The sequence below is a fragment of the Mchenga conophoros genome, linkage group LG22 (assembly GCF_057382185.1).
Source record: "Mchenga conophoros isolate Kocher_MC1m ecotype Shallow Benthic linkage group LG22, M_conophoros_male_GT1.1, whole genome shotgun sequence".
NCBI lineage: Eukaryota > Metazoa > Chordata > Actinopteri > Cichliformes > Cichlidae > Mchenga > Mchenga conophoros.
The window spans coordinates 7,498,574-7,521,792 of NC_140546.1; the positions used below are offsets into that span (position 1 = coordinate 7,498,574).

A 23,219-nucleotide genomic window follows, 5' to 3' on the forward strand; every position below is an offset into this window, starting at 1 on the left:
TCATATTGTTTGGCCATCTTGGTGTAAATTCCATTTTTAATGCTTAAGTGGTGTCAGTGTACTTCTGTGCTGTATCCAGTAATGCCTGTACAGTCTCAGTAAATCATCCGAGCCTTAGCCATCTTTATGTCATTGTTTCTCAAAACATGCGTTCTTGTCTTTCTCTCTCCTTCTGTCATCCCTTGTTTGTGCTTTTCATCCCCCTCCCCATCTCCGTGTATCTTTGTCATCTTCTACTCTCTTTCATTGTCTTTGTCCATATTCACGTTTACATACAAAATAACATCTCAACCAAACAATAATCACGGCTATTAGAAGAAGGCAGTCACTGAAAAAACAGCACCTGCTAAACCCACACTTGTAAAATCCAAGCCCACTCCAGCTAAGCCCGTCAAGTCTGGATCATATAAACTCGTCATCAAGCCACCTATGCCCACCAAAGCTTCCAAGTCCTCCAAAGCAAAGCCCACTGCAGCAGACGTCCTCCTGTCTAAAATCAAACCAACCAAATCTAAGCCCACAGCTGCCCCAGCGAAGAATGGCAATGGCAAAACTGGCGCTGTGAAGAAAGCAAATGGTAATGCAAAAGCTACAACTGGAGCCAAACCAACACCTCAGGTCAAAGTAAATGGAAATGGCAATGGTAAGGTTGTAGCTGAGAAGAAAGCTCCTGTTACCTCGAAGGCTAGCAGCAATGGAAAAGTCACAACAGAGAAGAAAGCCAATGGAAACGGCAAAACGGCCACCGATGTTAAAGCAAAAGGTAACAGCAATGGTGGGGCTAAGGCTAATGGCAACCACAAAACTACAACAAAAATTCAAACAACTGTGGTCAAAGCCACCAAGGCACCTAAACCCACCAAAGCATCAAAACCAGGACCTACAAAATCTGCAGCCACCAAAGCTCCAAAAGTAAAAACCCAAAGCAAGGCAGACGTCAAAGACGTTAAAGCTGTGACCAAAGTCCCCCCGGTGAGCAAACGGGGGAATAACTTCGTCAGGGATTCCCCCCCGACGAAGTCAGTGGCAACATCTGCCCCAGTCCGACCGACTCCAGCCAGACCCACAAGAGTCAACAAAGTGCCGGATATAAAATCGCACAAACCTTTCCCACCGTTTGGCAACACAGCGCTGAGCGGAACTGGAGTCCCACCGAAGAAAGTTACCAACCGTTATCAGCAGGTACAGCAGGAGGCCGATGTTTGGGTTGGAACAGCCCGGGTCGTATGTCCCATCTTTCCAATCTCTTTTCCAGATCTTTCCATCATCCAGGATCTGCAGCAAAAGTTTTATGAAACCTCTTTTTTTTCCTGCTTTCTTTTGTGAATTCTTTGAACTTTCAGTAATTTTGATGCAAATCCTCGATGATGCAAAATCTGGCCTTCAGAATGGAAGCTGGTTCATACCAAGCTGTCTGTTCATATATCATATGATCTCCATGATCACACCAGCTTCCACATATGATATGGTACAGCGGTGCAAAGGGAAGCATGGCTAATCGAACGGTTTCACTGTTCTTTACTTCACTCCTACCTTCAAGCTGCTGAAACTGGATGTCAGAACATAAACGCACTCCAGCCCTCTGTTTCTTTCTTTCCGGGGAAACCTTTAACATACGGGTCTAATGAATGAGCATGGATTGCTATGGCACATAAATGCAACACATACTATCATATTTTACACACTTGCAACACATCAGACCTCCCTGTCACTCTGTCCTCTCTATGTTTTGGTTGTTTTTTGCGTACCTGTGTTTTCTCCCTGATCTCCGTCTCCCTGTCTGCTGTCATATTTTGTATCTCATGTGAGTTAAGCAGCTTCACAGAACTTTCCATTATGCTTTGCTTAAAATCAGAATTTCAGTAAATGTTCCATGCTGTGGAAAGCAGTGATTGACTTCACTGAATCGTGTTCTGTGAGGCTGTTAAATGGGGTTGTTTCACTGTTGTCTCATCCTGAGGTGAAACTAGTTCATCCCAGAGCATCATGTTATGATGTTTTCACCTGATGGGATGGCTAGAAGCTCTCAGTTCTACCACCAATACGATCATATTTCACCCTTTCTTAAGTCTTGGCTTGTGAGCTTTAAAAAGCAAAAATGGTTCAGCGAAGAAACGAAAAGAAATCTCACTACAGTTATCTCAATGACTCTCTAAATCTTGCGTAAGGCAACATTTATAGTCACTGAGATTCTGAAACGACCTGAAATTTCTTTTCAAAAATGGTTCTTTAAACTTTAAAGATGTGAGTTGCAGCTAAAAAGCTCTTTGCCTTTGCCAACCACAGTTTCATGTCTCATTTCTTCTTTTAACTCATCATGAACCAGAAGACTTTGAACTAACCACACTCTCTCAATCGAATTTGCTTACTTCCTCCCTGCTCCCCCACTTCCTGTCCACTTGACCAATTAGGATGTAGACACTGAATATTCTGAGGCTGGCCACACCCCTACAGAGACCGATTATTACTATGAGGAGACCTTCACACAGCCAGAGGGTGAGGTGGTTGGACAAGAAGAAAACGCTGTACAGGTAAAAAGAAGATGACACACTTATCAGAAACACACATCAGGTCAAGCTAGAGTCCACAGAACAGCTTAAACTTCACATATGAGTGTTTTAATAAAACCTCTGAGGGAGAGGAGGATGTGATTCCTGTGTGGTGGTGAGCCCAGTCTTTGTAGTGTAACAAAGTAGTTTAAGCTCTTTGTTTCTCCGTTTACTTTTCTAACCACTCATCACTGTTTTGTTGGCATCGATGTCACGTGACAAGCCATAAGAAAACCTCTTTCAAAACAGAATGCACCGCAATCATCCGAGTGTACCATCGGATATTTTTACGTGGTTCCCGTTGTTCCTAACAGCAAGAGTCCCGTTTTGTTCTCATCTCGAGATCCATCATTGTCGTTATCTCGACATAAGAACAAGAATCTTGTGAAAACAGGATCCACATGAGAATATTTGATGTGTGCTTTGAACCTCAGCAAAAAAAGATGAATTAAATGCATTCTTGTTTGAGAGACAATCTAACTGTACTAAAGATCTAGATGATTTGCAAATTCATCACATTTTTGATTTTGTTTTGTTTTCCAGTTTCGATTTTTGCTGCGTTTTTTATCAGCATATGATTTAGAAACCAAATATCGACATTATTCATAATTATCAGGGAGGGTGTGTCAGATATATTAATGCAATGTGGATTTTTTTATATTAGAAAACTGTGCAGTAAATTCACTGGATTCTTGTTTGTTATTAAACTTACATGGTAAGTAAAAAAAAAAGAAATAACATAGTTTTTGCTTTGCGTAGCAGCTCGTCTTCACAAAGTGTTTAACATCAGTTCTGTGTGTGCACGTACGATGCAAACATCACCATTAAATGTGTTTTTACTTTTCAAACTTTTACAATTGTGAGAACGTATTTGATCACCGGTCATCACGAGGACTGATGTTAAAAAGCTTTGGTGAAATTATTCCAGAATAAACTAAACTTCAGATGATTAATGGATGATTAATGGAAGATTTAGGGTTTCCAGGATAAACCCGATCGCCTGTAGCCTGTACGGTCTGCCAGATGTCTGTTTGTGTTCTTTCCCTCTGTGACTGTTTATTTATAAAAGGTAAGACTCACTTTTTTCTGTATGCTCCTCTTCCACCGCTGCTTTCCTCTCATTCTTTATTTCAATTCCACCCTGAACATTTCCCCGTCCTGCACACCTCTCCCCCTTTCTTTGACTATTCTCCTCGTCCTTTCTGCACCTTTTCTTTTCCTTTGCTTGAATCATTCTCTCGTGCCCCTCCATCCATCCCGCTGTGGCTACGATAAACTCGTCGCAGCCTCAGGTGGAGCCAGCACTGGTGGGAGAAGAGGTAGACGCCGCCAAGGCGGGCGGTACTGGAGAAGAGCTCTTCACTGAGGAGTATGAGACTGGGGACGTGGGCCTTAAAGAGTACGACTATAACTACAGAGACTACAATGAACCATCACCAGAGACTGCAGAGGTTGATGGCAACATTGGCCCCGCCCTGTCCGCTGTGACAGACGAGGGAGGCGTAAGTCGCTTTGCTTCAGAGGCAAAAACACAAAAAACATTTCAACCAGCTCTACAAAGTATCGTGAAATTGCATTCAGTGTCCCGTCACGTGACTTGTTTGAGTTTGCACTGCAGAGAGAGATTATCTTACATTAAGCCTTACATTAATTCAGCTACTGATGTTTTGGTAGCTAATTTGCTAATTTGAATTCAAACACTGAACATTGCTTTGAGAACTGGCACAGAGATGATCCTCAAACATGGAGTTAAGGAGTTTAGAAATCTCAGCTATCCAGACTGGATGCATCAACCATCATTCACCAAACCGTGAATTCAGAGTGGACGACATTCATGTAAAATTTGTTCACAGTCTCCGTTTTATAGCTTGCAAACTCAGTCAGTCACAGAGAAACGGACAGCGAATGCATTTCAAGGCAAAGTTATCACAGCAGTGGTTGAAATGGGTTTTAATTTACAGTGTGTGTATTGAGCCTTACAGTAACTTATACTGTCACATATGCTCCATAAAGAGGCATTCAGAGGTGATCTTTTGCCCTGAATGTCGTTTTGAGTATATGTCTTTGTATTTTGGTGCCCAGCTCAGAGGATTCTGTATCTGTGCATAAATACGTCTGTAAGTCATGGACCAACAGTTTGGAGAGCTGCTGAATCAATGGTATTTGGATACAAACGTACACTTTAATTCAAGCAGAGCAGGTTTTCATTTTATTTTACTCTTTTATCAACTCTAGTACGATAATGTTTGACACATGTGTCAGTGCATGCAGTCAAAACACTGAAATCTGCTTTCGGTGACTTTGTGCACACTTTTTCTGCCTCGTGTGTGTGTGTGTGTGTGTGTGTGTGTGTGTGTACTTGTTATTGACTGCATGTGTGTTTTCCTCAGGCTGCTGTTAGAGGCCAGAAAGGAGAAAAGGGCGAGCCTGCTGTCTTGGAGCCTGTGAGTCAATTCAACAGTTTTACCTGACCGGGTGTTTTGGGAGGGGGGGGGGTTGTTTTACCAGAAGCTACAGGGAATTGCACTGGCAACCTTCCCATTACTATCCTGCTCTTCACAGTAATCCAAGAAATACACTCACCAATTATTTTGTTAGGAGCTGCTTGTTACAGTCAGTTTGGACTTCCTTAATTCTTTAGATTCAGCAAGGTGCTGGAAACATTCCTCAGAGACTCTGGTGATGATAGCATCACACAGCTGCTGCAGATTTGCACATCTGTAATGCACATCCTCTGTGCTCTGTTGGACTGAGGTCTGGTGGCTGTGGAGATCATGTGAATACAGTAAACTCACTGTCTTATCCAAAAAAAAAAAACAGTTTGAGGAAATCTGAGCTCTGTGCTTCATCTTCCTGCATTGTCATCAGACCAGGCAACATTTTTCCAGTTGTCCAGTTTTGATTGTAGTTTCCTGTTCTGAGCTCACAGGAGCACAGCCTGGTCTGCTCATCTGTTCACGGTTCAACACAGTTTGCATTCAGTGATGCTTTGGTTGTAACTGGTGATTAATTGAGTTTTCTGTGCCTGCTGTCAGTTTGAAGCAGTCCTTATCCTCTGACTTCTGACATCATTGAGGCATCTTCTCCCAGAGAACTGCGCTCGCTGGATATTTTCTCTTTTTCAGACCACTGATTTGATGTTTGTGTTAACAAGCAGCTGGACCTGTGTACCTAACAAAGTGGCCAGTTAACCTTGTAGTTATACACATTTACCTTTACAAAGATATTTGTGGCGCTGTAGCTTGTGAGGCCAGTTAAGAAACGTTCTGAAGTGTTGCTCATTAGAGGATTAATGGAGTAGACATTAAGAGGACGTCTGAGGCTTTGTCTGTCTGTCTTTTTACTTTATTTTGGATTTTGCAGGGGATGCTGATTGAAGGACCTCCAGGACCTGAGGGACCTGCTGTAAGTTAATATTATTTTTCTCCATCTTAAAAAATAAATCCTCACTTTCTGTCGACAAATATTTAAACTCTTAATTTTTATCTGGCAGGGTCCCACTGGACCTCCTGGATCTTCTGGACCTCCTGGTTCTGTCGGTGACCCCGGAGAGAGGGTGAGTATTTTTCCTTTATCTGAAGGTTTGTAGGCATGCATCTGAATCTGTGTGTTACACATGTGCTATACAAAAGGAGCTCAATTGATTATGTTTTTAAATTCTTATACTGGCCGACTCACCGTTGCCCCTCTGATATCCTGCAGGGCACTCCTGGTAGGCCTGGTCTTCCTGGAGCTGATGGGGTTCCTGGACCTCCTGGAACTTCACTCATGCTGCCTGTAAGTCACCTTTAACCTTTCAGCCTTTACTGATTATGGAAACTATCAGAATAGCTATAAATATGAGTCATATTTGGGCAAATGTTTTGTTTAAACCAGATCTGAATGTGTTTTAACTCTTTATTGTCGGTGTTGGTTTTTTATAAGCATTGAGATTTGGGTCTTTCAAAGTTGGATTATTTCGGGTTTTCCTCATTGAACACAGCTACAGTCTATAGGAATGCTCTCAGATGTTGAGTTGTTTGTTTATTCAAACGTTTATTCCTTGTTTTTTATATATATGTTAGAGTAATTCCTGCGTCACTGTCACAGATCAAGTCTGAGTCTGAATGTTTGTTTGTGTTTGCAGTTCCGCTTCGGGCAGAGTGGAGGAGACAAGGGGCCGGTCGTTTCTGCACAGGAGGCTCAGGCTGCAGCCATCTTATCCCAAGCCAGGGTCAGATATGAGTTTTTATTTCAGCTTTTCTATCTATGATGCTTTGTTTCGCCCTGGTATTGTCACCTTTTGTGAAAGACATTTTTTTCTAATATTTCATTAAAAACTGCACTTTGTTAATTATTTCTTTTTTCTATTTATGTTATGAAAACTCAGAATCAAAATAAGACTTTAATGTGGTCAGTAAGAGAACACAGAACAGAGATGATGTATTCTGTGAGCGTTAAGACGATGATCTTATCCAGGGAACATAAATATGCAAACAGAGTTTCTTCCTGAATCACTGCTATAAGCAGCTGTCGTGTTTTCTGTAGATGGCTCTGAAGGGGCCTCCTGGACCAATGGGATTCACCGGACGCCCTGGACCCCTGGTATGCTACCTTTCATTTGGATCATAATAATCGGTCTGTTCTCTTAAGTGTATATGACATCGTCATTAGTAAAATGAGACTGAGACGATTGAGTCTCTTTCAGGGAAATCCAGGAAGTACTGGTTTGAAGGGAGAGCTTGGAGACCCCGGTCCTCAGGTAAATAACAACAGCTGTGTGTAAAATTATTAATGACTTTATTATTATTACTCCTGTATTGTGTTCTAAGTGAACCTTTTCAGCTCATGTCTGTGAGATCACAGTTATAACTGACACTTCTGACGGGCCGCTGGTTTATTTTCAGGGTCCAAGGGGACCCCACGGTATGATGGGCCCTCCAGGCAAAGCAGGAAGAAGAGTGAGTATGAACAGCTGACATTTTTATCAAGATGTGTGTATCACTTGTCGTTGTAAATTTTATTTTTTAAGTTTTATGAGAGTAGGTGTCGTTTCAGGCCTGCAGTTCAGGCTGTCACCAGAAAGTTTTAAAACCTCTAAAAGCCAGTTTTTGTCCATCCAGACGCTCACCTGTGCTCCTCTTTAAGCTGTCTTTAAACGTAGGTTCACTTAAACATGTTCTTCCTCTGCTCCTCGCAGGGCCGTGCTGGAGCTGATGGTGCCAGAGGAATGCCAGGAGAGCCTGGAACTAAGGTACCCTCACTGCCTTTATTTAAACACCACCAGCCTGAAGCCTCCACCCTGTCTCTGTAGCTTTTTTATTGGTCCAATAAGAATTGATATTAAAATTTAAATACTGGTGTCATTTTGGTGCCAAAACCTCGACACAGTCAGTTTGTTCTCCCTGATTATTCAGCTGTATCAAAGTCTTTCTCATGGATCCTGAGGCCTCAGCTGTGTGCTCATTGTTATTGTATTGAGATCGTTTCTGATGCATTTCTACTTTCTACAGTGAGATAATAGTAATGTTCATGTCTGTGTCTATCACAGGGCGACCGTGGTTTCGATGGTCTTCCTGGTCTGCCTGGTGATAAAGGACACAGGGTACGTCTAACAATCTCAAAAACAATGATTGTTTTTCAGTTATAATCTTTATTACCGCTGGAGAATCATTTATTTACAACTGCTTCATCCTTATATTTTATTAGGGTGACTCTGGACCACTGGGACCACCAGGGGGCCCAGGAGAGGACGGAGAACGGGTACGTAGATCTGCGAATATTATTACATCCAGATATTGTGTCACTGCTGATCAGCATCTTTTCATCCATAACGTGCTTCTTCTCTGTTTGCAGGGAGATGATGGAGACGTTGGACCCAGGGGTCTCCCAGGTGAACCAGTGAGTGTTTCAGTCACAGCCCAGCTGATTCTACACCTCCCACTATTTTCTATTTATATTCTACTCGTGCTTTTATTGTCTGTGTTTTAAATGGTCTCCCAAAATACATGCCTCTGTTTTTATATCTCACATAACAAGGTCACCTTTGCACCTGTTGTTTCATAATCATCACACCTTTATGATATTTTAGGGATCTTTACTGTAATTAATAATGTAGTGCAGTAACACAAAGACGGAGGAGGAGCCAAAGTGCTTTTAGAATCACTGAAATAGGGAGTTGTGTTTTTTATGCAGCTAGTTGTGGGTCAGTCTTTTAGATTTGATAAAGAAGGAGAATGCAGATTACCTCTTTAAATAGCTCATTCTGTATTTATACTTTATATATTTATAAGTTCTCTTTCTTTATGTTTTTCCTTTCATTTCCATTAAAAACAATAGTATGTGTGAGTGAATGATCCTGGTTTGCATGACGCCTGTGTGTCCTTGTGTGTTTGCAGGGACCTCGTGGTTTGCTTGGACCCAAAGGTCCTCCAGGAATCCCCGGACCTCCTGTGAGTAGAAGCGATTTCACGCCCAGCCTTCTGCTGTTATTTTGGCTGCATTGTTTTACCCCACTCTGACCACTGAGCACCCACAGCACCACCTGAACCAACAGCCAGTAACCTGGTTTCATCCCAAATCTAAAAATGAACGTGTGATGTTCCCACAGCCTCCTCAAAACATACCAACATGTAAAAAATGAATGCATGATATATTTAAACTTTCTGCTTGTTCTGCTAAAGTAAAGTTTTAGCTTTAAGGGAAGTTTATTCCATCAGTTTAATATGACAGAAGTGTTCTTGTTCCATGTATTTTTCTTACAGATTTTAAATATGTAATGTTAAACACAGTAAACACTTTTTATTACCTTACACTCTCACATTTGTTTTGAAATTTTATAACATGTTTAAGTACAAACCAGCGCTTTCAGACAAATACTTTGTGCACTTTTTTCCAAAGACTTGTGTAAAATTAGCCGACTGCACTTTAAATAGGAAGATGCCCACAAAGACAAACCTGCATCAACATCAACATGTTTCGTTTTCTATGAGTGATGCTGAGCAAAGCACCAGAGATGATGTTTTCAGTTCCTGTTCCCTGGATGCTTTGAGTAGAAACTGACATTTAGACATTTATGGGGAATCGTTTTTAATTTCTTCCTCTCGATCTTCTCTCAGGGTGTTCGAGGAAACGATGGACCCCACGGTTCCAAAGGAAGCTTGGTCAGTAACAGTTTCCATGTTATCCTGTTATCGTGTGTATTTGAACATTTAAGATCAGAACTCAGAATGTTAACACAAAACTTTTCTTTTAGCTAGTTTCTGACAGATTCTCTCTTCTTCCTCTTTCCTTCACTTTGCCCTGCGCTGATCGTTATTCTCTCCTCTTCTGTTTCTGTCTCTCAGGGTCCCCAAGGTGAGCCAGGACCTCCAGGTCAGCAGGGAACCCCAGGAACTCAGGTGAGAGAGAGAACACCTGGTCATTATCACGTACCTGACACGTGATAATGTATGGGAATAGCTATGCAGGAACATGCACACAAAGATAAAAGGAAAGATTAATGCTCAAATTGTAATAATTACATAAACTGATTAAAGGTCACGCGGTGTTTTGGGGGTTTTTGCAGGGAATGCCGGGACCTCAGGGGGCCATCGGACCCCCAGGAGAGAAAGTAAGACCTTAGATATTCATCATACTCTATTTAAAGTACATTTACATAATGAAAGTTGGCTCTAAACAAGTATTCAACAATAAACAGTCATATAATAGTTGGAATATTATTAATTCATTGCATTATTCAACTCTATTCTCCAACTCTGACATTTAAATACTGCAGTGAAGACACTGAGAAAGTAAACAAAGAGAGTAGGATGTGCTGTTGTCAGGAAGAGATCTTTAAACACCTGTTACAGCAGGAGTCTATTGGATGCTTAAGAATTATAGTAACCAATCAAATTCACACATCTCACAAAGGTGAAAATATGATGGTTATTGTCAGAGATGATGATCTTATGCTATTCCACTTAAAAATGAATCTTCTAAATTAAGTTTGATATGAAGTGCAGGGTTTACCTCTTGCACACACAGTACAGCACACAGCTGCCTGCATGAAGACTGCAGTCACTCTCATATAACCCGACAACCACATACAGCTGTGACCCACAGACACTCCAGCTGTGACAGTGACAGCATGAATATCTCTGAAACTAAAGTGAAATTGTGCAGCCTTACCTCATTCACATCAACACTTTCCCCACCGAGCAGTGGAATCAGCACTCTGAGTCTCATAGAATAACACTCGTTCTCTGTATCAGTGCACTTTTCTCTCACTCACACTTCAACCATGTGAGTCTGTCGTACTCGTCAGCGACGAAGCAGAAAAGCGCGCTTCATTCAGATATGAGGCGTTTCAAATAAGGAGCATTTATTGACCTTATATACACTTTGTCTCCTTCTCCAGGGTCCCACAGGAAAACCAGGTCTCCCAGGAATGCCTGGAGCTGATGGGCCTCCTGTATGTTTGTCTTTCTTTATATCGTTTATTAAGTTGAACCACCTAAAGCTGGGTGATGTCGTTTCTAAGCCTTAAACTCTCTGTTTTCATGTCACAGGGTCACCCAGGAAAGGAGGGGCCTCCTGGCACCAAGGGAAATCATGTGGGTGCCATAACGCCATCACTTTATATTACTTCATTCATATTACTATTATTATCCATCCTAACAGGAGACCTGTAACCTCTGTTAGGTTTGTCCTTGTGGTCGTAGTTACCACAGTGTGTGTGTTGTGCTGTAAACCTGCTTTCTTTGGTCTGCAGGGTCCTAACGGTCCTCAGGGAGCTATCGGCTATCCTGGTCCTCGGGGCGTCAAGGTCACTGCGCTTCATTTTTAATGTGTCGTAAAACAAATTAGCAAAGACATTTTTTAAATGTGATTTATTAGAATGCAAATGATTTGATTATGAAATTGTTGTGATCACAGGGAGAACAAGGCATCCGCGGCCTGAAAGGCCACAAAGGAGAGAAGGTAAATGAATAAATATCACGTTTACACAATAACATCGTGTTAATGTGCACATCTGGTGATTTAAAAAGGAAAACGGAGATATCATGTGACTGCATTTTATAATTAAAAACAAGGTTGGTGTCATGTACATCTATTCATTGTGTTTTTATTTGTTTTTGTTGCCAGGGAGAAGACGGCTTCCCGGGAATTAAAGGAGATTTCGGTGTCAAGGGAGAGAGGGTAAAGTGTGAATAATGAAGCAGCTGATTGGTCAGTTGGCTGGTTCTTTAATGTAACACTAGATGGCTGAATGAAGGACTGGATGGTCCAGATTTTTAATCTAACCCATGTTAATATTTGCTCTGAGTTATTGCTTTGTATACAGCACAGATTTAATCTCACAGCTGTGTTTCCACTCTGATCTCTTACAGGGAGAGATTGGAGTATCAGGGCCCAGAGGAGAGGACGGCCCGGAGGGGCCCAAGGGTCGTGTTGGACCCCCCGGTGAGGTTGGAGCTATTGGACTGATTGGTGAGAAGGTATGAACTGTTTCATTACAGCAAGACTGCATAAAAGTAATTATTTTTATCATTCAGACCATCATTTAATACTTTTATGCAGTCTTGTGTAAGAATTATATTTCACCTGTACCTGGGATCTGAAACAAGTATTTATTTGAATTTTTCTAAATATTTGAGGAGTTTTTTATGTTTTATTGATGTGAATTTCTCCATTAAACCTGACATTTAACTTTATAACATGAACTTTATTACAAGATAATGTGACTGTTACACCTGTGCATCATGTTGAGTGCTTCTCAGGTTTCTCACCTACATGCCAGCATTAATCAGTCATAACCAGCTGGTTTGTAGTGGAGCAGGTTAGAAAACGCAGTCACACCTGCTGTGATTGATGACGTCATCGTTTGTTTCCAGGGTAAACTCGGTGTACCTGGAGTTCCTGGATATCCTGGAAGACAAGGACCAAAGGTAAGAGAAGCACAAGCCTTTCATTAGCACTGAATCAGTGGTTGATCCTGATGGAACAGCTGATCCTGACATGTTGGTTTATTTTTAGGGATCTCTTGGATTCCCAGGATTCCCTGGTTCAAACGGCGAGAAGGGAACAAGGGTAAGACGACGTCTCTGTGGAAGACTCAGACATTTAAACCTAACAAGGATAAAGTTTCTCAGGTTATAACAAAAGTTCTAATGTTAACTAATGTTTACTGTTAACTGTCTGTCTGATTCTCTTCAGGGTACTTCCGGCAAACCAGGTCCGAGAGGACAGAGAGGCCCGACGGTACTTTTTCTGTTTATTATGCTCAGGGTTTAGAAGCTGCTCTGCTCACAGCGTTAAAGAATAACCTATCAGTATATCACCCATCATCAGTGTAACCTCTGGTGATCAGCAGAAACACAGTTTTCAGAGTTGTTTAATTGTTGCTTCATATGATTTGAGTGTATCGTAGTAACTTAACTATGCGTGCTGTTTTTGACCATCAGGGCCCCCGAGGGCAGAGAGGGCCGAGGGGGGCCACGGGGAAACCAGGAGCAAAGGTTCGTCTGCACACCTGAAACAAACTGTCCACACTGTGATTTACTGATGAATCCTGTTTTCACTTCATATTTTACATGAATGTGTGAAAGAAATTACTCGTATCTCATCTTTATATAAATATTTGAACAAAAAAGTCAGAGCTGGATTTTTTTTTTTTTAAACAAGACTTGCCTAAAAACCCTCGATGCCATTTACATTTATTGCTTTTGATTTTTGCCTGTAAATAATTTAAATAAAGAAAAGAAGAGTTTGTATTTAATTCATTCTTCTTTTATTGCTCCTGTCAGGGAACCTCAGGAAGTGATGGACCTCATGGTCCTCTTGGAGAGAGGGTGAGTGTTGAAGTTCACAGAAGTGTGTCCTGCTTGGAAAAACTTACTTTTAAATTTGAGTCAAATATTTAATGTTCTTACTTTACCACATGTGATTTCTCAGGGATTGCCAGGACCTCAGGGAGCCAATGGTTTCCCCGGACCAAAGGGACCTCCTGTAAGTAAACGTTTTCATTTACGGTTCCTCACAGACTGATTTTAGTAATGATACAAATTCAGGGTGATATCACTGAGCTATTAATAAAAAAACTGAGGTACTTTGTACAGTTTGATAAAATTGGTTTATTGTTTTATTACAGGGACCACCAGGAAAGGATGGCCTGCCAGGACATCCCGGACAGAGAGGAGAAGTTGTAAGTTAAATTTGTATTTTTTATTAATTCATTTATTTATTTTTCTTTCTTAGAGGTGCCTCCACCTGAGCTCACTGAGTGGAGCAGGTGGCCCATAGGCCTTAATCCATAGATGTGGGTTTTAATCCAGACCACTGACTGCATGTCTTCCTCCCAGCTTTGCTGTCTTCTGTCTGTCTGAAGTAGTGATCTGTGAAATTTAATGCACAGAGATGCTTGAATCTGTATTTATGGAGAAGAATTATTTGTGTTTTGTGTCAAATAAACAAAAAAGTCATCACAGCAGATTTTTCTTCATCTCAGTCACAGACTGTGATGATGGTTATCAGAGGACACGTCTTTGCCTTTCAGATCTGAGCGTCTGTGTTTTCTAGATAAACTGTTAACTGAGTTTGTGTCTTGCAGGGTTTCCAAGGTAAAATGGGTCCACCTGGGCCTCCTGGAGTTGTTGGACCTCAGGTGAGTTCATTCATCGTGGTGCACATACTGTTACTGCTACAGTAAATCACATCACGAGCCAACTTACACACTTCACTTCTCCATATTCACACCCTGCTGCTTTGCATTCTTCCTTCCATCATTGCTTTCTTCTTCTCTCAACCCTCTCCATGTCCATCTTCCAGGGCCCATCAGGAGAGACCGGCCCCATGGGCGAGCGTGGCCATCCCGGACCTCTAGGTCCACCTGGTGAGCAGGGGCTTCCTGGTCCCTCAGGGAAAGAGGGCACCAAGGGGGACCCTGGACCCACAGGACGGCCTGGAAAAGATGGTCCTCCAGGACTGAGAGGCTTCCCAGGAGAGAGAGGACTTCCTGGAACCCCTGTGAGTATAAATGATCCAGCATATGTCATCAAGCCAGGATCCAGGTGTTTAAGAAACATTTCTTATCTCAGTCATTAGAATAAGAGTCCTGATTATTCCTGCATGGTCATTTCTTCCAGGGTGGTGGAGGACTGAAGGGAGGCGAAGGACCTGCTGGACCTCCTGGACCTGCTGTAGGTTTCTGTTCATATTAAAAAACAACTCATTTAAAGAAATGTTCATAGTTCAGAAATAATGGATGCAAGTCTGGATCTTTCAGTTAAGTGAGGAGAACAGCGCGTACTCTGAGTTTGGATGTTAACCATCATTGTATTTGTTTAATTTTTCAAGTCTCTCACTAGGAGATAGAAATCTTTTAAAAACTTTTAAAATCTGTTACTCATTCTTCCAACTTAAGAATGAATTATTCACTTAATGAAAACCTGCTGTGGTTGGTGCTGACCTCATGTATTTCTTAGGGGTCTCCTGGTGAGCGGGGACCAGCTGGTACTGCTGGACCCATCGGACCTCCTGGCAGACCAGGCCCTCAGGGCCCACCTGGACCAGCTGGAGAGAAGGGAGTCCCTGTGAGTCTTCCGGATGTGTTAATCAAATTTAGTCTGTCCAGCTAATGATGAAAATCAATTATTGATTTCTCTCTTTCTCCTGCTCAGGGTGAGAAAGGGCCCATTGGCCCAGCAGGTCGGGACGGAGTGCAGGGTCCTGTGGGTCTGCCCGGCCCTGCTGGAACAGCTGGAGTTCCTGGCGAGGACGGAGACAAGGCCAGTAACTCTAAGTAACAGAGATCACATCTTAGCTTAAGATTCTTGGAAAGCTGCAGGGTGAATGTTTCACCTCAGAAGGTGTCAAGAGTCAAAATAGCTCAGAGCGTAAAATAAAATGAATTTTATTTATTGTTTCAGGGTGAGGTTGGAGAGCCTGGGCAGAAGGGTGCCAAAGGAGCCAAAGGAGAGCATGTGAGTGACTTAAATCAGGGGTTAATATTTACCTCTGATGGTAACGATCAGGATCTAATAATGCTGTTTCTCCCCTAATGATTGTTGTTTCTCTGTGTTCATGTGCTTGTTTCTGGTTATTTGCAGGGTCCTCCTGGTCCACCCGGGCCGCTCGGTCCTGTAGGTCAGCCTGGTCCAGCTGTGAGTAGAAACTCTTTTTTATTTCAAGTGCATGCATTTGATGATAGCTGCAGTTTTTACTTTACAGATTTGATAAAGGTCTTGTTAAAATGAAAATGTAGTTATGTGATGAATATACAAGATTTTTCCAGATTTTAGTTTAGATCCATCCAGTCAGGAGAACAGCACATTAACTGTTCTTATGTCCTGCTTTTGTCCTTGTTCTTCTTCTTCTGTGGTGCAGGGTGCTGATGGAGATCTTGGACCGAGGGGGCAGCAGGGTCCTTTCGGAGCTAAAGGTGACGAGGGAACCCGAGGCTTCCCAGGAGCCCCAGGTCCCATCGGACTCCAGGTAAAAACCTTAAAATGTCAAAAAACAGCAACACTTCCTTTCTTTACGTTGGATTTGATGTAAATACTCGTGCAGTTCGAGCATCGCTCTTGTGCAAAGCTCCTAATCCAGAACTTTGACCTTTGCTCTGCAGGGACTGCCAGGACCATCTGGGGAGAAAGGAGAGACGGGAGATGTTGGACCTATGGTGAGTTTCACAAACACATGAATATTGTAATAACTGGTAATGACGTATGCAACAAAATAAATAACATGATGATAATAACCAAATCCTCTTTATGTTTCCAGGGTCCTCCAGGCCCTCCAGGACCCCGTGGCCCTGCTGGACCCAGCGGAGCTGACGTGAGTGTTTGGAGCTTTTACTGAACCTCTGTGAAACTCGCTCCTTTTCTATCAAGTTAATTTTAGCAGATTAAATTCTCATGAAACTCATGTTCAGCATTAATTAAAGTAGATTATCTGATACTTTTTCCTCCGAGTAACTGTTGATGGAAATTATTTGATCAGTTTTTGTCTGTTTTCAGGGTCCTCAAGGTCCTCCTGGTGGTATTGGTAATCCTGGGGCTGTTGGAGAGAAGGTGCAGTACTGAAGGAATATTTTTACAGCTTTGTGTCCAAAAACAGAAAAACTGGATTAAAATATGTGATATTTGTTCCACAGGGAGAGCCCGGTGAGGCTGGACCACCTGGAATCGTAGGAGAGGCTGGAAAGAAGGTGAGCGATGTGATCTTAATGCTTTTTTGAGCCGATGCATCAGGAGGTCATGCTGTTGCTGATATCTAAATATCATCCATGAGCAAACAAAGAGGTCTGTACTTCTGTGGACAGGGTCCTCGTGGAGAGCGCGGAGAGAAGGGAGAGGCGGGCCAACCTGGAACTGCTGGACCTGCCGGAGGACGAGGAGGACCAGGAGACGACGGGCCCAAAGGAAACCCAGTATGAGAACCGGACACACCAGAACATACACAGACTGCCGCACAGATCAGTGAGCACCGATCTCTTTACTGTGTTTAATCATTGATCTTTTTGTATTAATTTCAGGGTCCTGTTGGTTTCCCTGGTGATCCCGGCCCCCCTGGTGAGGTTGGACCCAGAGTAAGTGTCGTTTTTGAATGATTCACGTTTATTTATTTGCAGAGATGTTAAATGTGGCTCCACAGCTGCCGACAGTTCAGTTCAGCCTCTTCACTGCACGTTTGAGCTTCGTGCTGAACCGAACAACCCAAAGAAAACCTCTGACATCATCGTCTTTGTTTTTAGGGCCAGGATGGTGCCAAGGGAGAGAGAGGAGAGGACGGAGAAGCAGGAGAACCTGTGAGTAAAAAAGCAGAGATGCAGAAATGAAGGATTAGAAATGATCCAGCTCCTCACCCATATGGAAAAGAAATAGTAAAAACTTATAAAATACTCATGAAAGTGGCCACTTTCTCATTACTTTCATATATTGTTTTAGTAAATATCCAAAACAGACAAGTTTCATAATTTTTCAAGGGATCAATCTTTTCATTCTGCCTCCTATCGCAGGGCACGCCCGGACCTCCTGGTGAGAACGGACCTCCTGGACCCCCAGGAAAGAGGGTAAGATCACTCAGTCTGATGGCAACCTGCTGCTGTGAAAGATCACTTAAGTAACAAGTTTTTCATGCAGCCAATATTTTTTTTAATGCTTCCAGCTTTTGAAAAAGGGTGAAAACAATCACAGAGTTTTGCAGTTTGACCTTTTATTTACCTGAGCATATAAGGTTGTGTTTACTGACCAGTCATGTTTAGAGTATCATCACCCAAACACCCAACCTGACCGCAGCATCCTGGACACCATCAAACATTTATTCTGTTTCTTTCCTGCAGTCGTATTTAAATGGCCTCTATTTAAAATACAATTCATTCCTATGATTTAGTGAAAGCTTATTAACTTTGAAGGAATACAGTGTTTTATCACTTATGTTCACTGATGCACTGTTACCTCATTTACATGTCAGGGTCCTGCTGGTGCAAGAGGAGCAGAGGGACGTCAGGGAGAGAAGGGAACCAAGGTGAGTCCTTCAGTTACTAAATGATCTGCACAGATCACAGTGAGTAAAAGCTCTCAGATGATAAGACAAAACTATGTTTACATCTGATTACTGACCCTTTATTTCTAATAATGATTCTACAATAAATGATTAACTCTGTTTTTCTCAGATTCTTATCAATCTTATTTTTGTGATGCATAACTTTTACTGATGCAAAGAAGGAATCTTTGAATCGCGTTTCTTTGGCGTCACCCTTCACAGGGAGATCCAGGTGCAGTCGGTCCCCCAGGAAAGACGGGTCCTGTCGGCCCTCAGGGTCAACCAGGAAAACCAGGAACCGAAGGTCTTCGAGGACTCCCAGGATCAGTGGTCAGTTCAGTGTATCAGTCATTTTTGGGTTTATTCAAACAGCAACTAAACAAATTCACTGTGTGTGACACTTGTTGTTTGATGTGTTGCTGTTCACTCACTAAGTGTGTTAATAATTGTGTTTCAGGGTGGACAAGGATTACCAGGAGCTGCTGGAGAGAAAGGACCGCCTGGACCTTTGGTAAGAGCAAACACAAAGTTTGCACTTGATGCTCCGTCACGCTGCACTTTGCTCCTGCTGCCTTCTTTAATCCTCCATCTTTCCTCTTCTCGTCTGTCCTCCTGCTTTCGTCCTCTTCTTTTCTTTTCTCTGCTTCTCCTCCTGCAGGGACCGCCTGGTTTGCCCGGCCTGCGTGGAGACCCCGGAGCCAAGGGAGAGAAGGGTCACCAAGGTCTTATCGGTCTCATCGGACCTCCGGGAGAGCAGGGAGAGAAGGGAGACCGAGGCCTTCCTGGGCCTCAGGGATCCTCTGGACCCAAAGGAGAGACCGTAAGTTTGACCTCTGTCACACGATGAAGAGCAGGCAGTGAAACCTTTATTTTATTTGACTCTTTTTTATGGAAATGATTCTCATGTCTTGTAACACAGGGACTTCCTGGAGGCACCGGACCCCTCGGCCCTGCTGGTCCTCCTGGTCTTCCTGTAAGTATTTGTGCTGTTTTATTTCAGGAACATGACGTCATTCTTCCTCCTCCTGCTCCTCAAACCTGTCATTGAAGCCGTTTTATTAAAGTCTGACATCTTTTCCAGGGTCCTCAAGGTATCAAAGGAGCTAAGGGTTCATCTGTGAGTAACCACGCTAACATGAGTGCAGTGTCAGTAAAATTCAAAGATGAATCGATGTGATGATGTAATGCTTCTTTCCTTTTCCTGCTGGATTTAGGGAGGAGCTGGACCAAAGGGAGAAAAAGGAGTACAAGGACCTCCTGGACCTCCTGTTAGTACTCCACCTTTCTTCATTTAAATCTTCTCCGTGTGCTCTCTGAACTGCAGTTAATGATGTAAACTTGCTTCCCAGGGCCCACCTGGTGAGGTCATTCAGCCGCTGCCCATCCAGAGGAGTCCCAAGTCCAAACGCTCCATCGATGCCAGCCAGCTGGCGCCGGAGTTTGACCCTGACATGCCGGCATCTGACACCGCCGGCACAGAGTTCCTGATGGGCAGCGAAGGCATGGAGGAGATCTTTGGCTCTCTCAACTCCCTCCGTCAAGAGATCGAGACGATGCGTTTCCCTATGGGCACTCAGGACAGCCCCGCGCGCACCTGCCAGGACCTGAACCTCAGCCAGCCCGACCTCAAAGACGGTAACGGAAACAAACCACAAAACCCAAAACAAACCTGGCAGCTGATCCTGGCACTTATATCAGTACCAGGACGATGATGAATGAACATCTTTAAGAGTCAGACTTTTACATTTTCCCACCTCTTTTCTCTGTCGCCCCCTGCAGGAGAGTACTGGATCGACCCCAATCAGGGCTGCTCCAGAGACTCCTTCAAGGTCTTCTGTAACTTTAGTGCTGGAGAGACGTGTTTGTACCCGAGCAAGGACGTCAACACGGTCAGTCCAGCAATCTGCAAAAACAACAACTGTGTCAAAAAACATTATTATTAACTAAACTAATAATAATTTGGTTAAATCAACATGTTTGGGTTCCCGAAGCGTTTGTGGTGGTTTCTATTTTCTCATTTTATCTAAGAAAAAAAAATTATTTAACATTTATAACAAAACTAAGATGTGAGAGCAGTAATGTTGAGGAAATTTGCCACCCAGGTTTAAAAAAAGGTGTTTTTATCTGTCTATGTGAAAACAGAGTTTAAATGAAACTTTAACTACAATGTGTGACGTGGATCATTGTGGTCACAGGTGGAGATGAGCTCCTGGGACAAAGAGACTCCAGGATCGTGGTACAGTCAGTTTTCCACTGGTAGTAAGGTTAGTAATTAAGTTTAATAGTTTAGTTCTTGACCTGTTTAACCTTCTTTCCCTCGTTTGTTTGCATCCTTACACTCATCTTACACTTTTCCTCCTTGCTGCTTGTTGTCTTATCATTAAATCCTCTCCTCTCCTTTCTCATCCTCCTCCCAGTTCTCCTACGTCGACTCCAACGGTGATCCCGTGGGCGTGGTCCAGCTGGGCTTCCTGCGCCTCTTGAGCGTCCAGGCCCGTCAGAACCTCACCTACCACTGCCACCGCTCCGTGGCCTGGGCCGACCAAAGCGCCGAGAACAACTACCAAAGGGCGCTGCACTTCCTGGGTGCCAACGACGAGGAGCTGAGCTATGAGACCAACCCGTACATCAAAGCCTTGATCGATGGCTGCTCTGTGAGTTCACACACACAAAACTACATCCAGACCTGTTAAAGGCTCCGTGTCACTGAAGGTGATGAGGAGCTGTCACATCTTTCCTCTGGACCATCGTAACCATGTATGATGGACCAGAGTTAGTCTGACCCTCATCCAGTCCTAGTAAATTAAGCTGCCTCTTTTTCTGTGATGTTGCAGTCACATTAGACAAAACAGTGTTTTTAGATGATTGCGCTCTCATTACCTTGGAAATGGTTGCTTTGCAGACAGAGAGCAGGTCTACGACAACTCACAGTCAGTTGAAAACTTCTGTGCAACTTTGGTGCTGCTATAGTTTTTTTAGGACTATCACCACTACTTTGATCTTGTCCAGTTTCCTCAGATTTTTTAAGGACACACTGCACAGCATGCTGAGATATGTTTTCAACTAGTCGCTCTTTGGGAATCACAAAATACGATTTTCTGTCTGTTAAAGTGTGTCATTTTTTTAATTTTTCATAGATTCAGCCAAAGAAATGGAACAAACTGCTTAGAGTTGTCTGTTTTCTGTAGACAGAACACTGATTCATGCTGAGTCAGGTGCCTTTTTTATTCTCGATTGAATGTTTAACTGGTTTAACACCGATCTATGAACTCTGACCTGTTCCCTCTGAAAATGCTCAGGTACAAGGATGAACTGAAAGTAATGAAAAAGTAGACGATGTGCAAAGAAAAACTTTGACCACTTAAAAAATGTAAAGATAGTCTGACTCCAACGAGACAAACATGAAGAAATAAGAGCAGACTCGAGACTTTTGCATAGTTTAAACCAGAAATGCAACCAGATAAGTCGAGTCTGCTGTTTGCAAAGAAACACAAAACAGACGAGCTGTGCTCATCGATGCAGACTGACTCAGGTTAATTGCAGAATCTGGGCAAATTGTGTTTGTAGATGAACAAAAATTATTGGCAAACCTTCACCAATCTGTCTGAGAGTGACTGCAGTCGGTCTAAGTTGGACTGTGATTGGTTGGAGACAGTTCGCCTTACACCAGGCGGTCGCTTTGAGATCAAAAACATTCACTCATAAGTTGAGAGCAGCCGCTTTTTTACTTATTGTCACAAAGAGGTTGGAGTTTTAGTCGTGTGACTGAGCTGTTGGAGAAAGCACGAGAGTTTAGCCGCACACTGTGTCACGTTCCTCATCAATAACAGACAGTTTTTCATTTTATGGGATCTTTGGGGTTGATTTAAATTTGAGAACGATCACTAATTACACTATGATGACAAACGGTTTCACATGTAGCTGCAAAACACAAGAGGAACATTTAGAGGATTTTATGAAGTGTTTAGCTGTTTGTTTTTGAGCGGGTACAACGGGAGAGTTTGTTTTACATAAGGAGAAGAACCACGTCTGCTCTAACTTCAGCCTAATGTGCCAACTTACACAGACTTTATAAACCTTTTTCATTTTGTGGTTTCCTGACGTGCGTGTCTCTGTGTCTCTCCTCAGTATCGTAAGGGCTTCGACAGGACGGTCCTGGAGATCAGCACGCCACAGCTGGAGCATCTTCCTCTGCGGGATATCAAGGTGTCAGACTTTGGGGAGAAAAACCAGCAGTTTGGTTTTGAAGTGGGACCTGTTTGTTTCCAAGCCTAAGAACACAAACACACACAATACATGCAAACACACACACACTTAGAGACACACTTATATATGAAAAAAACATTCATGCCCAGTAATTTGTAAATTAATTTGTAAATGATATAAAACACACACACACACACACTTACATATACATGCAGTTGTTGTGAGACAAACACGCGCTCACAGTAAAGTGCGTGCCCGGGGAAACCAACATCCTCCCAACAGTTAATGGACGTCACAAAAACAAAAAAAAAAGAGGAGAGAAATCTGAAAAACTCGCGGAGAGGAGACCTTCGACCCGCCGCGCGAGACGAAGATAAAGCCAGGAGGGAGCGTTCTTCAACATAAAACAGTGTTTTCTTTAACGTCACCGACCTGAGAGCGAGCCGGCAACCTGAGGTCTGATGCCCCTCTACCTCCCCATCCAACATCTCCTCCCAGAAACGGGTCACACTCATTCCCACTTCTCTAATCTACATTCACTCTGCAGGCAGCATGACTGACGGTCGTTCAGGCTGTGAGAGGCTCCCGTGCAGCCGCCTTTATCTGTGATGCAGTTAAAATCACATGAAAGCAAAACAGGAGACAAACGTGACCATAAAAGAACAGCCAGAGGTCAGAAACGTTCCCCTGAGCTGTAGATGAGGCTCTTTGTGAGGTCATCAGGGGCGACTCTTCAGCCATGCTGTTTACAGAGTAACATTCAGATCTTTTTACACTTTAAGGAACCAAAGAATTAACGACACCGGCAGAAACACAGGGAACTGAGCACCGAGGTTAACGTGTGGCGAGGTGCAGGACAATCCCTCCTCCACCCGAGAGGAGCGAGACCGCGCTGAGCCGATGTGATGCATGCACGAGGCAGGAGAGACGTGTGATCAGTGAAATCAAAGCCATTCA

General features: G+C 43.0%; 1 protein-coding gene and 1 long non-coding RNA gene across 3 annotated transcripts in view; one reads left to right on the plus strand and one right to left on the minus strand.

Moving 5' to 3' along the window:
* col11a2 (collagen, type XI, alpha 2) overlaps nucleotides 1–22,690 on the plus strand; it is a 40,134-nt gene extending 17,444 nt beyond the window's left edge. The window contains exons 6-65 of the mRNA XM_085263014.1: nucleotides 316–1,182; nucleotides 2,412–2,531; nucleotides 3,836–4,051; nucleotides 4,940–4,993; nucleotides 5,913–5,954; nucleotides 6,043–6,105; nucleotides 6,252–6,326; nucleotides 6,676–6,762; nucleotides 7,077–7,133; nucleotides 7,237–7,290; nucleotides 7,436–7,489; nucleotides 7,729–7,782; nucleotides 8,080–8,133; nucleotides 8,238–8,291; nucleotides 8,385–8,429; nucleotides 8,927–8,980; nucleotides 9,647–9,691; nucleotides 9,875–9,928; nucleotides 10,096–10,140; nucleotides 10,930–10,983; nucleotides 11,081–11,125; nucleotides 11,284–11,337; nucleotides 11,448–11,492; nucleotides 11,658–11,711; nucleotides 11,903–12,010; nucleotides 12,407–12,460; nucleotides 12,549–12,602; nucleotides 12,729–12,773; nucleotides 12,977–13,030; nucleotides 13,319–13,363; nucleotides 13,467–13,520; nucleotides 13,663–13,716; nucleotides 14,122–14,175; nucleotides 14,340–14,537; nucleotides 14,657–14,710; nucleotides 14,996–15,103; nucleotides 15,191–15,298; nucleotides 15,440–15,493; nucleotides 15,620–15,673; nucleotides 15,897–16,004; nucleotides 16,138–16,191; nucleotides 16,293–16,346; nucleotides 16,529–16,582; nucleotides 16,666–16,719; nucleotides 16,834–16,941; nucleotides 17,047–17,100; nucleotides 17,266–17,319; nucleotides 17,530–17,583; nucleotides 17,985–18,038; nucleotides 18,279–18,386; nucleotides 18,514–18,567; nucleotides 18,715–18,876; nucleotides 18,976–19,029; nucleotides 19,138–19,173; nucleotides 19,271–19,324; nucleotides 19,406–19,691; nucleotides 19,836–19,945; nucleotides 20,252–20,320; nucleotides 20,474–20,710; nucleotides 22,185–22,690. Of these exons, the coding sequence (XP_085119140.1) occupies nucleotides 316–1,182; nucleotides 2,412–2,531; nucleotides 3,836–4,051; nucleotides 4,940–4,993; nucleotides 5,913–5,954; nucleotides 6,043–6,105; nucleotides 6,252–6,326; nucleotides 6,676–6,762; nucleotides 7,077–7,133; nucleotides 7,237–7,290; nucleotides 7,436–7,489; nucleotides 7,729–7,782; nucleotides 8,080–8,133; nucleotides 8,238–8,291; nucleotides 8,385–8,429; nucleotides 8,927–8,980; nucleotides 9,647–9,691; nucleotides 9,875–9,928; nucleotides 10,096–10,140; nucleotides 10,930–10,983; nucleotides 11,081–11,125; nucleotides 11,284–11,337; nucleotides 11,448–11,492; nucleotides 11,658–11,711; nucleotides 11,903–12,010; nucleotides 12,407–12,460; nucleotides 12,549–12,602; nucleotides 12,729–12,773; nucleotides 12,977–13,030; nucleotides 13,319–13,363; nucleotides 13,467–13,520; nucleotides 13,663–13,716; nucleotides 14,122–14,175; nucleotides 14,340–14,537; nucleotides 14,657–14,710; nucleotides 14,996–15,103; nucleotides 15,191–15,298; nucleotides 15,440–15,493; nucleotides 15,620–15,673; nucleotides 15,897–16,004; nucleotides 16,138–16,191; nucleotides 16,293–16,346; nucleotides 16,529–16,582; nucleotides 16,666–16,719; nucleotides 16,834–16,941; nucleotides 17,047–17,100; nucleotides 17,266–17,319; nucleotides 17,530–17,583; nucleotides 17,985–18,038; nucleotides 18,279–18,386; nucleotides 18,514–18,567; nucleotides 18,715–18,876; nucleotides 18,976–19,029; nucleotides 19,138–19,173; nucleotides 19,271–19,324; nucleotides 19,406–19,691; nucleotides 19,836–19,945; nucleotides 20,252–20,320; nucleotides 20,474–20,710; nucleotides 22,185–22,331 (5,409 nt within the window). The 3' untranslated portion in view covers nucleotides 22,332–22,690. The remainder of the gene's footprint in view (nucleotides 1–315; nucleotides 1,183–2,411; nucleotides 2,532–3,835; nucleotides 4,052–4,939; nucleotides 4,994–5,912; nucleotides 5,955–6,042; nucleotides 6,106–6,251; nucleotides 6,327–6,675; nucleotides 6,763–7,076; nucleotides 7,134–7,236; nucleotides 7,291–7,435; nucleotides 7,490–7,728; nucleotides 7,783–8,079; nucleotides 8,134–8,237; nucleotides 8,292–8,384; nucleotides 8,430–8,926; nucleotides 8,981–9,646; nucleotides 9,692–9,874; nucleotides 9,929–10,095; nucleotides 10,141–10,929; nucleotides 10,984–11,080; nucleotides 11,126–11,283; nucleotides 11,338–11,447; nucleotides 11,493–11,657; nucleotides 11,712–11,902; nucleotides 12,011–12,406; nucleotides 12,461–12,548; nucleotides 12,603–12,728; nucleotides 12,774–12,976; nucleotides 13,031–13,318; nucleotides 13,364–13,466; nucleotides 13,521–13,662; nucleotides 13,717–14,121; nucleotides 14,176–14,339; nucleotides 14,538–14,656; nucleotides 14,711–14,995; nucleotides 15,104–15,190; nucleotides 15,299–15,439; nucleotides 15,494–15,619; nucleotides 15,674–15,896; nucleotides 16,005–16,137; nucleotides 16,192–16,292; nucleotides 16,347–16,528; nucleotides 16,583–16,665; nucleotides 16,720–16,833; nucleotides 16,942–17,046; nucleotides 17,101–17,265; nucleotides 17,320–17,529; nucleotides 17,584–17,984; nucleotides 18,039–18,278; nucleotides 18,387–18,513; nucleotides 18,568–18,714; nucleotides 18,877–18,975; nucleotides 19,030–19,137; nucleotides 19,174–19,270; nucleotides 19,325–19,405; nucleotides 19,692–19,835; nucleotides 19,946–20,251; nucleotides 20,321–20,473; nucleotides 20,711–22,184) is intronic.
* On the minus strand, nucleotides 13,586–22,320 carry LOC146548710 (uncharacterized). Of its 2 annotated transcripts, XR_014890509.1 has the most exons (6): nucleotides 22,119–22,320; nucleotides 19,811–19,959; nucleotides 16,271–17,317; nucleotides 15,526–16,153; nucleotides 14,980–15,308; nucleotides 13,586–14,718 (listed from the first exon to the last, which is right to left on the minus strand). It is a non-coding gene; the product is annotated as an uncharacterized LOC146548710 (long non-coding RNA). The 2 variants fall into 2 exon arrangements; XR_014890510.1 differs by lacking the exons at nucleotides 19,811–19,959; nucleotides 22,119–22,320 and adding an exon at nucleotides 17,969–19,671.
* Nucleotides 22,691–23,219: the final 529 nt, after the last annotated feature.